General features: G+C 42.9%; 1 protein-coding gene across 4 annotated transcripts in view; it reads right to left on the bottom strand.

Annotated features, from left to right (window-relative positions):
* The window catches only part of LDLRAD3 (low density lipoprotein receptor class A domain containing 3), a 106,054-nt gene extending 94,658 nt beyond the window's left edge, over window positions 1-11,396 (bottom strand). For 3 of the 4 annotated variants that reach the window (XM_014252176.2, XM_088058254.1, XM_088058255.1), the window contains exon 1: window positions 11,280-11,396. In XM_014252176.2, coding sequence (XP_014107651.2) covers window positions 11,280-11,313 — 34 coding nt within the window. In that variant the 5' untranslated portion in view covers window positions 11,314-11,396. The remainder of the gene's footprint in view (window positions 1-11,279) is intronic. The other variant, XM_088058256.1, reaches the window with a different exon arrangement.
* Window positions 11,397-16,062: the final 4,666 nt, after the last annotated feature.

Raw genomic sequence — 16,062 nt, 5'->3', positions numbered from 1 at the left:
TCACTCTCCACAAATGCCTGAAAGGACATTGTAGCCAGGTGGGGTTTGGCCTCTTCTGCCAGACAACCAGTGACAGGACAAGAGGACGCAGCCTCAAGCTGCATTAGGAGAGGTTCAGGTTGGACATTAGGAAGAATTTTTTCACTGAAAGGGTGAGCGCAGGAATGGGATGCCCAGGGAGATGGTGGAGCCACCATCCCTGGGAGTATTCAAGAAGCAACTGGACATGACACTTAGTGCTATAGTTCAGTTAACGTGGTGATGGTGTTCAGTCAAAGGCTGGACTTGATCTTGGAAGGCTTTCCCAACCTTGATGAGTGTATGATTGTATGTGGGCTTAATTTTAACAGGATCTAAAAGGCCTTACAAAGGTCTTTTTGATACAGGCCCAGAGGAAATTACACCGATTGCTTCTTCAACTGGAAAGTTTGCTCACAATAGAGATCTGCCTAATTTTGCAACTGCTGGTAAGAAAACAAAGCACCAACACTGCAGGGAGAAATTAGGTAAACCATGCTCTACAGGCTGAAGTTTCCCCACGAGACTACTCACAAGGAGCAGTGGCAGTCAGCAGGTCAGCAGCTCTGGATTCAACCTCAGTTAGGACACAAATATCCTGCCAATGATCAGCACCGTTTCTTGTGTTTCCAAATTTTATTTGATTCAGCTAATTGGCCATTAAGCTCCAATGAGGTGGACATTTATCTACAGATAACACAAGGAAATTGGAAAGTAAGCAGCCTGAGGCTACCCTGAAGACTGTTAACCAAATAGCAAGGCAGAGCTCAATTAAAACAATTCATCAGAAAACCTATACAGTCCATTGGCAAATTTTCAAGGATCCCATTAGAAATTTTAAGGATATTCAATCTGATTAGACACTGAAATCTATCTCATGTAGAAGTCATTAATAAGTAAAGAGCCTTTAATTTTGAAAGCCTGAACATTATCAAAGCTGCAGCAGGAAGAGACACTGGGCCTTTCCTCTGTAACATGCACAATTTTGCATAAGGATGACAAACCCTGATGGAAAGGTACAGTTCTGCAGACCAAAGTCATCAAGTACCCACCACTTCTACGTGGACTCTGTTGATGTAACTAAGAGACACACACTCTTATATGAAACCTCGAAAGAGCCTACATCCAGGACCTCTGAATCAGGAGTATTCCAGTAAATGTCTAATACCTCAGCTATTGAAAAGGGCAGGCATTTCAGTCACTTGAAATTGGAGTGCAAATAGGAAATTACCCTGCAAAACATTTCATCTCTCATTTGATGAAGACTTGAAGAAAAATGGCTATTGTGCTCTTAATGGGCATATAACTCAAGTATGAAATAAGGTCAGTGAAACTATTCTGGACTCTTTTTTTGAAAAGAAACATTGCAATGAAAAACACAAAAAAAATGATGCTGTAAGTAATTGTTACTGGGAAAAAAATCTGACAACACTACTTCAAACTTGCAATTTAGAAGCTCACATTCCTAATGGAAGATTTTCAGGGTACAGTCGGTACTGCCAACTTGGATTGTTTATAAATACTCTTAGGAACTCTACTATCAATGTCCTTTTTATCTTCCAGGTACTTGGTTAATGTTCTAGACACACCGCTTTGATCTTTGGACAGAAGTACATTCCTGATTTGTATACTGCACGTGGTAGCTCCATTTTTAGAGGAGATAAAAAGAATAGGTTCCTGAAATTTAAATACTACTTGCAGATAACAGAGGGAAGTTCTCCATCTGACTGCAAAAGAACAAATGCTTGTGGTTTGATTAAGAACACGTAAGTTGAAATATCACAGGGATTCACTTTTCTCTTACCCTCACACTTGCTGATATTGAAATCCAGTATATTCACAAGACTGAAAATGCCTAAAACGAGTAGGTAGATCTCACCTTTTAAGAAAGAGCTACCAAACACTTCTTAGCGAACGTAAATCAGAATTCCAACAGGACTCAATTCAATAAAGGGCAAGTTTAATATCTAGAACCCTGGTTACATAGTAAAATGAATGATCTTTTCATTTATAAGTTCACAATATTTTGGGTTGGTTTTTTTCACAATTCTACCTATAACTCCATTCATTTCATTCACAATGAGGCTCCGAAATTCAGCCATATGGATTGTTTTCCTCCCTCTCCAACTTATTTTTTCCTCTCAAAAACTTGCTGAAAGGAAAAAGAAGGCTGTTCTGAGTTTCAAAGACGGCAATCACCACAAACACTGTTGTTCTTCTTTAGCTAATTCTGAATTATGCCTACTTAGTTTAATGTCTTGGTCTTTTAAGTTACTGAGCAGTAAGTTCTTCCAGACTCCAGGATTTCACAAGTGCAGTCTGCCTTCTGCCAGACTGAGCAGATCTTGATCTCAGCATCTGTACTGTGCCTTTTCAGTTACCCAAACAAGCAAAGGTGTTCAGATTTTACATGATGCCAAGGCCTTGAGAAGACACGTTTCTTCCTGTTGATCAGCACGGAAGATTTAGGTTTGGCATCTTCAAGATCACCTATCCATGATCACCATGAGAGCCCCAAAGTCTTCTGGTGGACAGCCATTTTCCTCAAGACAAAATCTATGCACTTCAGGTTCCAGATAACCATATATTCCATCTAGGAGTATGCAGCTCCACCCAGCTTTTAAGACTTCACACTTTTGGGCCCAGCTACAAGAACAACTTGTGCCATTGGCAGGAAACTTGCTAACAAGTTAGGACTTATTTGGCCTTGAAACTCATTGATTGCAGTGTCTCCTTGGAAGGTCACACATGCTGACTCTACCAATTTATGTGTTTATGAGGAACTGATGTGTTTCAGCACCTGTGGCAGGTGCAGCAACTCCACATATTTAACTCTCTAAATAGTCTATGACTGTGCATGTTCAACAATGCATTCACTAACAATATAGCCATTTATAAATCACACCTTGCATTGTGTCAAGTAAATGTTACCTGTCCTTCGTAAACGATCCCTGAGAAATGGCTCATTTGCTTGAGATGCACAATTCACTTGTAAGTTGAACCAGAAACTGAGTGAGACCAAGTCCCAAGTAGTCTGCTCTTACTAAACTCCACCTTCCAAACTCAGCAGCAGTGAAGTCCCACATAGCCTAAAGCTGAGCCTTAGCACACAGCACAGCTGAGCAATGGATCAGGCAGACAAGGAGAAGAAAAGCAAGTACAGCACTGCTGGCAGAGTGAAGTGGAGCACTTGCAATAGGTAGATGCAAGGGAAAAATGACAATTCCGAACTGCAGGTTTGGCATAGGTAAGTATACATAACAGCATCTTTCTCTTTAAGTACAGAGGCATGATGAAGAAATCCATGGCTAGCTCTATGCATCAATGGGTACAATTTGGTGAGGTCATGAGGCACAAAGGAAAAAAAAAGAGAAAAGGATATTGAGAGGAGGAAGGAAGTGACACAAATCATCTATGAAAAGAAGCATGTAAAGACTAATCATCAGCATGCAGCTTCACAACAAGAGAACAAGGATGCAGGCAAAGAAAGAAAAAGAAAGGAGTTTGAATCTGACAAGAAAGGGATTCACAATCTGAGAAATAATGGCTATCTTTAGCTGCAGAATTTTAGCTAAGCTTACAGAAAGAGCAGCAGAAACATTTAATAGTTCTTAACGTAACTTCTTCTTGCATTGGGAGACAGTAGCAGAATACCAGCCCTGAGACTGAATCAGCAGCCTCGGAACTCAAAAGCACAAGCTCAAGTATTACCTTGTGTAGCCACGTGTGAGCAATGACCACATTCCCTCTCAAGCAGCCACTATTTAGCAGGTTCAACATGGGCCTGCACCACGGATTACCTGTGCAGAGCACCCAGACAAACAACAATACTTTAAGTTGCCAACCCTTGCCCTGCCTTATAAAAGGGAGAGAAAATGCAACTTGACAGATACATGGATTTTCACAAGTATATCAGTTTGTGTGTCTCTATTGTACTTCACATTTTTGTACACCTAACGCTCCTGTGTTTGAGGCAGCTTAGTGCCTTTACGCTAACAACAACAAAAAGAAAGAAAAAGCCAAGAATACTTGACTAAAAATTATCATATCAAGAAAAATCTACTTACCTCACATCAAATCCATACCAGGCGAGGCAGAACACTTCTTAAAGGCAACAAACACCATTTTGAGCTGTAAAAACACATGCCTGATATTTGTGGCATATAGCTCTTGACTAAAACTAGGGTCGCACTAACAGCAGCAGAGAAAGATGGGAAGAGAGCTGGTGTCCAAAAGAAAGTTTAAACAGGTAAAAGGGGAGGGAATACATTGAGGAAAGAATTACATCTTGCCCAAAGTCATACTGCTGATCAGTAACACAACCTGGAGTAGATCCTGCAGCACTAAGACCCTGAGCAGCTTCGCCCAGAGGAATACAAGTCTTCAGTTGGCACAGATACATGTGGCTAGCAATGGTGTTCTGTCTGGAGCTATAAGCATCATCTGACTCATTCACAATTGAAGTGATAAATTCATCCAAAATACATAAAGCAAGTGAAATTACTCCAAGGAATGAAGGCATCTGAGCACAAAGTGATACTTAGTAGCCAGAATTCATATCTTAATTTTTAATGGCACCACAACCTACTTGCTGCAGTAACATTATTACATTTTATCAAAATGGAGATAAATCCTCACAGGAAAATGTTACCTAAAATGGAATTTTTCATCCAACAAACCAAACAGTTTCAAAATAGACCAACATAGGCTATCTCGTGTGATGTAACTGGTTTCCATCTAAAATTTTCAATAAGTGAACCCTGAACCAGGAATCTCCCCAAGTACATTCCCTAGGAGCCATCTGCAATCTGTCTAAGCAGATGAAAGATGACAATACAAACCAGAGATGCATAGCAAGGTGTGGCACTTGGGGATTTCTCCTTTAATTTAAAAGGAAAAAACTAATCAGAATCCCTACTAAATAACAAAAATAGTAATAAAACCTGAAAAAATATATTTTTTCCCCTATTGAAACAAGGTATTTCATAACACAACAGCGTACTTCAACCATATTCAACTTATACACTTCCCAATCTTTATGATCTCACAGGCTCCTTGAGAGACACCAAAGCCATTTTAAAATGGAAATCCTTTGGCTAGGAGGACATAGTATCAGGACCTCGGATTCATTTGCTCCCAATCCTAAATGATCCCAGATTTTCACAGCCACATCATCTTCCATTCATTACCTCAGCTCCCTGTTTACTCTGACATGTGACACAGCAACTTACTCAACCATTTACACATTGACAAAAAGCAGCTTTGCTTGATGTGTTTTAATTGTGACAAGTTCACAGGTGTCCAGCCCATGGCTAGAAGGCTTAAGGAACACAGAAGAAAAAGTTATCAGCAGACACCCCACCCCCTCCAAATTGCTTCCATTTTAATTTTGTTCATCTGGGCCTTTTTGATTATCCACCCACATGATTCCCCAATCCTTCAACACATTTCTCACACTAACAGGAGCTGTTGCGGCTTCTCTCCCACTCCCAAAGAGTACACATTTCTATAAGCTGCAACTAAAGTACATGATTCCACAAGTTCCTCTGCAACCAAGAAGTGGTAAGTGGGCATCTGCATAAGCAGCTGAGAACAAGGAGACACGAATGGCTCCATTTAGAAATCTCATTGCCTCAGCATTTCCAATGTGCAAATTAAAATTCACACACACACCAAGCCAACTACTATTATACCATCTTCTCCCCTAGAAGGATTTTTCTGTCCTGACAGACAGCACTGCATGCAAGGTGAGGTTGGCCTAAAATGCCTTTTAGTCTGACAGTTTCACTAGCACAAGAGGCTGCATGAAAGAAACTAAACGTCAGATCAAGTTACGGCAGCTTACAAGATTCTACATGTCAAATAATCAAGTATCTGGACACATACCCAGCCCACGCAAATGCAAAACCCCAGTGACCATATAAATCAAAAGTTTCACTATCAGAGAAATTAGACATCGGAATAATTTAGACAAATGCTTTCTGCCGTGGTGCTCTGTTTGCTTGTTTTTCTTAAGCTATTTGTTTAATTTTCAATCTTTGTTGTTGGGTTTGGTTTTTTTTTGGTTTCTTAATATATATGAGCTCCTCCTCAAAAATTCTATACCAGTCAGTAAATGTATGATAAACTGATTATCCTAATGGCTGACTATGCAATTACCTCCAGCCACTATCTATTTACATTGCAAGCAAAGGGCAATCTGTCATTCTATGTTTCACTTGAGAGCTGCCTTAAAATACATAATTAAAACTGCTTTCACTTGAAATATTCCATTCTGCATCTTAGACATAGCCCAATATGAGATCCTGGCAAAGCAGAAGAGTTATGTTTTAACACTTGAAAAGACAAAAATGCCAAAACCCTACTATTGAGACCCAAGATGTTTCTCCTTCCTCATCTTCAAAACCTGCCAGCTGACAATGAAGCTGTTTTCAAATTCAGACCCTGAAAATGCCAGCTGAAATAGTTATCACAGAGTGCCTTGTGCCAAAGGTAGAATATCCACAGCTCCAGTCTGCAGCAGGCAGGACTGAACAGCCTACAAGGGTTTCTAGCAATTGATAAAACTCATCAGCTTCCACAACAGACAAGATACGGAAATGGAGAGTGCTGCTGCCATTGCAGCAGATGTCACTCTACAGATTTTTCAGGCCTATTCCATTATTGCATTTCTGCTCACATGGACAGAGAGAGCAACTACAGAACAGGACACATGACAGACAATACTCTGGCAAAATGTACCAGTTTGGAAAAATAAATTAAAATTTAAAAAACATAAATAACACAAGCAAAAACCGAAACAAATTCAGGTGACAAGCTAATTTTTAATTAGGCCTTCCCACACTGCCCTGAAACACAGAGATGCTTGCATCTCAGCTCAATTCAGCACTGCTACCTAACAAATCAATATATACCTGTTTCAGTCTACCAGATTTGCAGCAAAGAGAGCTATTTTATTCCTCACCCAGTAGATAACCAGTGTGCAAATGAAAGCAGGATGCAGGTTCCTGTTGTCACAATAAAAATATTATAGTATCATCAGGAAACTTTTTCCTCTAAAGAGGTATGGAGCTTGCTGGTCTCAGTGTATCAGGCACTACAGACTGACGGCATACTTGTAGCAATTTATTTCACATTTGTATGAAAGGTGCATTTTTACTACTTATTTTCTTTATGACAATCTCCACTTCCTATCACAACATGTGACTGCAGCACTGCAGTCATGCTTCCACCCTCTCAACCTGGCAACTGCAGACTCTTTGCAGCTATTATCCCAAGTGAGATGGGATGGCTGAAAGCTCCCAGGCCCTGCAACTCCCCACATTCAGTGAGTAAGAGAAATCTCTTTAAATCTAGCCAAGGACACACACCCCCCTCCCCCTCCAAATCATCCTCTGCTTATTTCAGTCCCTGCACAAAAAATGTGCTTGCAAGAGTAAAGTCTGACAACAGCCTCAAACATCAAATGTCCAATAACCAGAAAATGATTCAAGACAACTGGTGCGTGGGCACAGGCTCCTGAGAGAAATCCCACATTTTCCTCAGTACGGCTGTGGAGCTTCACATTAAAGTGATTACTCCTGGCTGCTCTCATTATGATCACTGGCAGACTCACATCTTCAGCAAACATCCAGTGTATTTATTACACTGTCCCAAGCTGGAAGTTTCTTGACTTGCCAACTACAAGAATCCTTCTCCATGTCTCCCACACTGATGTGCTACCCACACCCACAGCTGGCTTACGTACCAAGAAAGACAAACACTGGTTATGAAGCACTAGACTCAGCTTAAGAGTTTTTAAGAGGACTGCCTGAAAAATACAGACCAGACCTACTGAATACACAATACAGACATGAGTCTTCAAGTAGAGAGTGGTTTTCTTCTCTCTCTGCTTATCCAGTACTAGAGACCACTAATCATCAGTGCTGATTACTCCTGCCATGCAGTACATAAGTTTTTCAGTAAGGAAATTCTACTATTAGCAATACCTCTAAATGTCAGTACAAATTAAGGAATTTCCATGTAAGGAAATAATGGATATTTCCTTAACACCATGTAGAAATTTTAAGTTAGCAGATATTACACAATGCAGACTGATGTGGTAACATGACTTAAACAGCTCCTACCCCTGCTTGATTTTAGGGATGTTCTGGTTTTTTTGCAAGCTTTTGAGGTGAAGTTGCAAAATGTAATGAAAGCACATGTGTGGCACTTTGTCTGTGCTGTCTGTGGAATGGGTCCTGATTCTAACCATATTAGACCAAAAGACTGGAGAGAATAAGACATAGAAACCTCCCCTTAATACAGAGCAAGCTTATATTTTAAGAGGCATAATATCTACATTATATATTTGATTTATACATCAGAAAGGCCCTTACACTGAACTATGACACCTGGGGATGATAATCAGAAATTCCAGCTGTACATTGCATTTTGATTCTCCAGTCATTTGAAGACAAACATTTTAAAACCTTCTTCAGTTAAAGCAGAAAGGTCTGTAATTGTCAAAAGAAACAATGTTGATTTTCTGCTCACATTGCAATCATACTTCTGATAGCAGTTAATTTACCTAAGTGTTGTGACTCCTGCCATCGTTTCTCTCCTTAATGGATCATATACAGGTTGAAGAAAAAAATACATAAATCTATGTTCAAAACATATTCGGTAGATTTAGGTTTCTTTGAATAATAAAATTGTCTTGAATACACAGTACAGTGGCAGTCAGGATTACAGAACTCATTTTTCTGTTAGGGACTGTTTACATTTTATTGGTTTTTCAGCTATAGTGTACTTGCAACTCTGAAACAATCCTTTCCAAAACTCATTGTAACTGTGTGTAGATCAGCTTGCATTACTTCATACAAGCAGTAGAAGAAGATAAACATAGATGTCTGTTTGCTAACTAACAGACCTTCTTCTATATTAACTTAACCCAATAATGTTGTTACAGTCTGAGCTGGAAACAGGAATCCTTGCAGGACCTAACCTACATCCAGGAACTCCTGGACTGACACTGAGCCAAAGTAAAGTGCTGGAAACTGGGTCACACTACGACATGTACAGGGCAACAGGAGGGGATCAGAGCTGAGCCTGACCTGCTTATACTGGCAAGAGCACGAGAGATGAAAGAAACTGGGTGTGCATGGTGTGAGCTGCCCAAGAGCTTGATGAGACTTGAAATGAGGTACAGACTCGAAAAAGAAAGGAAGGTAATCAGGAAGCTCCTGCACAGGGAACAGAGGCTCAAACTTCAGATCAATAGTCTCTTTCTGATCAATCACCAGTTAGTTCCCAACTGAAATGAACCAGCCTGGTGTAAGATCAAACTCGAGTATCATAACAAAGTAAAACCTTTCCCATGCAGATAGGCTCTTTCAGGATGAAAAGCACTATTTAATACAACTACAATATTATGAATAAAGACCAAAAAAAAATCAACTTTGCCTTGCAAATATTCACTGCCAATGCAAGTCAACAGTTACTTCTGCAGAAGTAGAACTGCTTCTGCTAGCAGAACAACTGTTTAGACAGAGTCACTAGACACTGTTCATCCTCTGTTTACTGAAATTCATCCCTAGGGTTTCAAGGTTTTCCATCTGTACCCAAAAAAGATTCAATAGGAAAAGAAGTATTTATGTTTTATATCAGGAGTTACCAGAAGTAAAATTCAAAACATTGTGAAGGCCAGCCAGAGACAAACTTACGCTCCCTGTGGGAAGCATGCAGGGGTGCCAAAATATACAGAGGAAGCAACAGCTAAAAAACAAATCCCTGAAGACCCCCTACTTTATTTTTCAAAAGAAAAACAGAATGCATGAAAAAAAAAAAGTTTCAGAAATTTCTTTGAATCTGCCCCAAAATAAGCCAGCCTCTGGTTAAGTAACTGCAAGAATGTTGTGCAAGAATGGCAGTCAACAGTCAAAAATCTGAAATACCAACTTCCACACAAGAGACAGGTCTTGGTCACTGCTCCCAAGCCAAAGCAGAGCAGGAACATGGGGTGTGTGTGGGAGGCTGGGAAACCTTCAGATGTAAAGATTAGTATCTTGTAGATGGGAACCCTCCATGTTAATCTAAGAGTAGTATTACAAGCAAATATATTCAGCATATGGAAACATATAATTTGCTGTGAATAATTAGATGAAATTTTGGCAGTAGTAGAATGGAAATTAATAAAGAGGAAAGCAACACAAACCAGATACACAAATCTGAGCTTCATCTGAAGCCTCTCAAAAATGGAACGGTGGAAATAGTTTTGCAAAGACACCTAAACCTCCAAAGACTTATGAATGTCACAAAGTTTGCAGTTGTGTAATTTCAAAACAGTGCAAGTCCTCTAACTCTTCTCCTTCCTACCCGTCTACACCGAACTCGAACTTTTACCATGGAAGCTGTGAGACTTACAAGTTCTTCATGACAACAAATGCTCTTAAAAAGAGAAGAAATGAAAATAATTTGATCTTGATAATCTGAGTTTTACACACTGTATGTCATCACTTCATCGCCAAGGCGTGATTCGGAAACAGACACAGCAGCGTGCAGCCAGGCTACTTACACTGTCTGGAAAAGCTCCCGCTAAGATCATGTTGCAGAAATAATTCACACCTGCAGCAAAGCTGCACAAAACATCATCAACTCGCCAATTCTGACGGGCATATGCCGACCGTGGCGGGGAGGAAGAGTTTCTATACAGATGAAGTATGAAATCCCCTTTCCGCACCCCAAGTAAAGCCAGGCAGGACCCGAGCACTTCACTTGGCCATACCCGGCCGCGGGCCCAGAGGCGGAGAGTCGCCCCCACCCGCCACGGCCTCCCTCGCCCCGAGGCGACCTCGCAAAGGAGAAGGGGGCCCGCCCCGGGACGTATCGGCGGAGCTGCGGCCCCTTCGGCCCGCCGGTGACTTCGACGCCCGGTTCGGCCCACTGGCGCCCGACGCCAGCGCCGGCCCGACCCCGCTGCCCGCTCCACGCGCCTCACCCCCGCCGGGCCGGGACCACCCCGAGCACGCCCCGAGGGGCGGAGGGTCCGAGCCGCACACGCCGCTCCCCCGCCGTGGGCACCCCGGCCCGGCACGCCCGGGGAGGGAGGGGAGAGCGGCGGGAGCGGCCCGGGGACGGGCGGCCGGCGGCGCCCCCGGCCCGCCACGAGCCGCCCAGGGAGGCGGGGGTGGCGGGGAGGCCCCGGCGCCCTCCCCCGCCGAGCGGGGCCGCCCCCTCGCTCCCGGGCAGCGCCCCGGGGCACCACCCCCGTCCGCACTCACCCGCCGAGCCCAGCAGCAGCCACAGCAGCCACATGGCCCCGCGCCGGCCGCCCCGCAAACTTCGGGGTTGCTCCGGCAGTCCGGCCCGACGGAGCCTGCGGCGGGGAGCGGCGGTGCGGGGGCCGGGCCGGGGGAGGGCCGGGGGTGGTGCCGCCGCCGCCCCGCCCCGCTGGGCGGCCGTGCCCACCCGCCGCTGCCGCCGCCCCGGCCCGCGCGGCTGAGGGGCCGCCTCATCTCCCTCAGCCCTGGTGCCCTTCAGATGCCCCCGGGCAGTTCTGCGGTGGCGTTAGAGTGGCTTACAGCAAACTCACCGCTTGCCGTGCAGCGGCCCGCAGGAACCCTTTCGGAGCACCTGGAAGAGTCTGGGTCAGAGCTGCACCCCTGTTGACATGCAGGGGCATAAATGCTCGCTCAACACCTTCTGCAATGCTTTCAAAGAGCCTACCTTACATCTTCGGATGCATGCTCCTCTAAATTTCATTCTCTAGCTAGCAGATGAGGTATTTCTATAGCCAGTCGGTCAGAATCAATTACATCGGAAAAGACCTCCGAGATCATCGAGTCCAATTTGCGGCCAAGCACCGCCTTGTCAACTAGACCTTGGCATGAAGAACCACATTCCATCTTTTCTTAAACATTTCCAGGGACAGTGACTCCACCACCTCCCTGGGCAGTCCATTCCAATATCTAATCACCCTTTCAGTAAAGAAATTCCTCCTAATATCCAATCCAAACCTCCCCTGGCTCAGTTTAAGGTTATGTCCTTTCATTCTGTTACTGGTTGGCTGGAAGAAGAGGCCAACCCCCACCTGGCTACAACCTCCTTCCAGGCTGCTGTAGAGTGGTAAATTCTCCCTTGACCCTCCTTTTCTCCAGGTTAAGCAAGCCCAGCTCCCTCAGCTGCTCCTCGCAGGACTTGTGATCCACACCCTTTCCCATCTCTGTTGCCCTTCTCTGGACACATTCCAGCACCTCAATGTCCTCCCTGAATTGAGAGGTCCAGAACTGGACCCAGCACTCAAAATTTGGCCTCACCAGTGCCCAGTACAGGGGGAAGTGCCAAGTACAAAGAGAAATCAGAGCAGCCTGTGGAGTTTACTATTCTAGTAAAGCTCTGAAACACAGCATTTGGGAAATTCATATTGCATTTTCAATCTAGGGGCCCAATCCTGACCCTGCTTGACTTCAGTGGGACCAGAAGTGGGCCTTGTTTTGAGGAACAACATTTTTCAGTATATGATGATCAGGAAGAAACCCACATTACTGTGTGCCATTCTGCTTTCCTGCAAAAATCAGGTGGTTCATTAAGTGGTACATTTTGGTTGTAAAGTATTCCCTTGTGTGTGTGTCAAGTACATAAGTAAATCTGCCTGTGTATAGAATAAAGTTTAACTCTCTAAAAAGCTTGAAGCATGTATTTAAGAGCTAAAGAGGAAGGCTTAGTGCAGAAGGTATTTTAGCTAAGAATTAAAGCCAGTTTATAGCAGTAAAAAGCTGCCAAATGATTTCTAAAACTGTGTTCAGCTAATCTGCACAATAATAATGTTCCAAGAAGGTTTCTTACAATTCATGTTTAACATACTCAGAGGAGCTTGTGGAGATTTACTGATAAGGATTTCACAGCATCTGGAAAGATTAATTTATTTTTTTATTTAAAATATTTTATTTGAATACTTAGATGTAACTTCTGTTAGTTTTTCAGTGGTATTTTAACCACTGATAGCTAATTTCCGCATAGATGTCAGCTTGGGAACTGGTTTCCAGAAGGGGGTTGGAGAAGGAGGAGTGGTTTCTGACTCCTGAGAGATGTAACTGTGGGAATTTCCTCTGCCTGCCAGGACACCAATCTCCATCTTCTGCCCCTCCTTCCTGGGGTGCGAGTGTGACACCCCAGTATGACCATCTCACCACCTGCTGGCCTCCAGCCAACTCACCCTGACTACATGCAGCAATTGGGGTTCAGAGGCAAAGCAAAGTGGATGGGAGCCTCCTTAGCAGTTCCCAAAAAAGCAGGATCTTCTAGTTTGCTGAGAAATTAAGTGGGAAGCTCTTCATCTGTAGAAGCATTTTGTACACCTCAGTTTCCTAGCCAGCACAGAATAAAAAGTCCAGTGTGATTCCTTGTTACCTTTTGGATGTTGGGCTACGTGATTAAAAGTGTAATCCCTGTTAACACAAAGATGCAGAGAGAACAAAGACAGGCAGAGAAACCTCAGTAACTTCATCAGGGGAAAATGGACCACACAACACTGGCTGCTCTCAAGCACATCAGAGAAAACTGATTAAACCTTGGTAGCTGGTGTGAAGTCTGCCAAGAAACTGTCTCCTAGATGCCTTGCAAACTAAAGGTGATTATTGCCTGTGGTATAGGACACATGAAGGGATGTAATGCGAACAGCATTTTGGGAACCTGCAAGATTTACCATGCAATGTTTAGGGCAAAGAACACAAGAAGGGAGAAGGAAATCTATGAGGTGGATCAAGGAGGAAAAAATGTGGGGAAAATAAAGGGAAAAGGGAATGAGAAGGGCTAGCCAGATCTAGCTGAGCCCTGTGTTTGATCACCACAGCCTATCCTACATTCTAACTAAGTCCTGTTTCCAGCTATCTTACACATAGGTGCACTATCACTTCTGAGGGATGTGTGAACACTAGTGAAATTCAAACTAGATTAGCCAACAAACAAGCAGTCTGAGTGTGTCTAAGTGAATAGGACCACAGGCCTCAGGTCAACAATACACACTCTGATTCTCTTTATCCTCACATGAATGCCTCCTTCCCTCTCACCAGGAGAGATTTCTGGGTTTGTCCCTCAAAGCAAGATATGATCCCAGTTCTGCTGCAGACTTTGTGCGGCCTCAAGCAAGTCACTCTTGTCAACCCATGCTTTGAGTCTCGATGAAACTACCTATACCACAAAGATAAAGGATAAATAAATAATTTCAGGTTGCTCAGAAGCTGGCTAGTTTCTGAATGGCTAGCAGTAACACAGGATACCAGCCTATAATCAGGACAAACAAGGAATATACTCTGAAAAAGAGATTAGCTTCATAGTACATGAGGCTGAAGTAATGACAAGTTGTCATAGGATCCATTACAAGAAAGCCAAAACTTTTAGCTTTGTGCACTGTGGTTAAAGGCTAGAAAGGGAAATTTTCTCCAGACAAGCTTATCACAGAAGTCTCATTGGTATTCCTACAAGATCACAGAATCACAGAACCACAATGTGAGTAAGGATCAAAAGGACCACTGGTGGAACCATACGGTCCAAATTCACTGCTCAAGTAGGATTTCCCTAGAACACATCACTTGGGGTTGTATCCAGACAGCTTTTGAGTATCTGCCATGAGAGATACTCCAGAACTTCTCTGGGAAATCTCTTGCAGTACTCAGACACACACACACACAGTAAAATTCTTCCATATATTCAGGTGGAACCTGCACTACATCAGATTCTGCCTGTTGCCTCTCCTCCTAATGCTTGGAGCCAGCAAGCAGAGCCTGGCTCCATTCTCTTGGCAACCCCCTTCAGATACGTAAGTACAGATACATTGATGAAATACCCTCTCAGCCTTCTCCAGGCTGAACAGGCCCAGTTCCTTCCTCCAACCCTTCTAAGAGAGATACTCCAGCCCCCAGATCATCCTTGTAGCCCTCCACTGGACCTGCTCAAGGTGCTCCATGGCCCCCTTTTACTGTGGAGCCCAGACTGGACCCAGTGGTCCAGATGTGGTGGCAGCAAGCGTGAGCATAAAACTGTTGTTTTTCCAGCTCACATTCACTGACCTGCCAGCTCTTATCTAGGGGGACAAATGATTATTCCTAAGTACATCGCAGAGGATCTGCATCCCCAAGAGAACCTGACCTCTATAGGAAGTACCAGTGCTCAGCATGTTATAAGTTGAAGTTCAAATTTTTCATTTGTTGTTTCTAATCAGCTCAGTATGCAACCCATATTTAATTTCACAATCATTCTTATAAGGTAGAAGTTGATTTTTTAGGGAGTTGATCTTGGTTTGAGGCAAAAGAGCAAAATGAAATAATGTCTCTAGGTACAATCTAAATTTGCTGACTTCAACCTGTAAATAGTACTCTGAATAAAATTAATTCTAGTAATTTATATGTGTCATGCCCAGTGACAAGATTGATAATGATGAAAAGTCAGGACTGTTGTAATTAAGGATAAAAATTTGTAATAATGTATTGCAATATTTTGTATGTGACAGAACTGCCACTTAGCAAATCTGGGAGTTTAGAGCTGTGGTTAGCAACAGCTTTTTGAAGGATTCAATATAATAATAATCAAATTTTTAACACACTGCAGCAAAATGATAAATGTAGATCCAAATATATTTATGAACTTGTCACCAGCATTAACATCTATCAAGTTAAACAGGTATTTTAGCCTATCAGCCTATATCCATCTATCAGTTAGAATTTATCTTCATTAGGGCTTTCTAATGTTCTGATCTCTATGTCTCCTGGCTGTTGAAGCAATATTCTCTCTGCAAAACAGAGCTGGAGATCAGTTTTTAAGGGAGGGGTCATAACAGGCATTCAGATTCCCTGAAATTACTCATTTGCTTCTCTCATCTTGACATGTGAAGGGCTATTAAACTGTATGCATTGATGTGGTCCTCATCAATATGCCAGTTGAAAACATAAGGATCAAATCAAAAGCAAGAGACAGTTCTCAGATATGTGCAATTACATTGGCAGCCTTCTCAAAGAAAGGAAATTGAACTAGGATGGAGCTCAAAGAGTGAGTGAGACAAGCCTCTCC

Source organism: Pseudopodoces humilis, chromosome 7, assembly GCF_049639895.1.
Source record: "Pseudopodoces humilis isolate 2021_Gansu_Grassland_sample_001 chromosome 7, ASM4963989v1, whole genome shotgun sequence".
Taxonomy (NCBI): domain Eukaryota; kingdom Metazoa; phylum Chordata; class Aves; order Passeriformes; family Paridae; genus Pseudopodoces; species Pseudopodoces humilis.
Note: the sequence above shows the minus strand (reverse complement) of the source record. Positions and strands in the feature narration are given on the sequence as shown.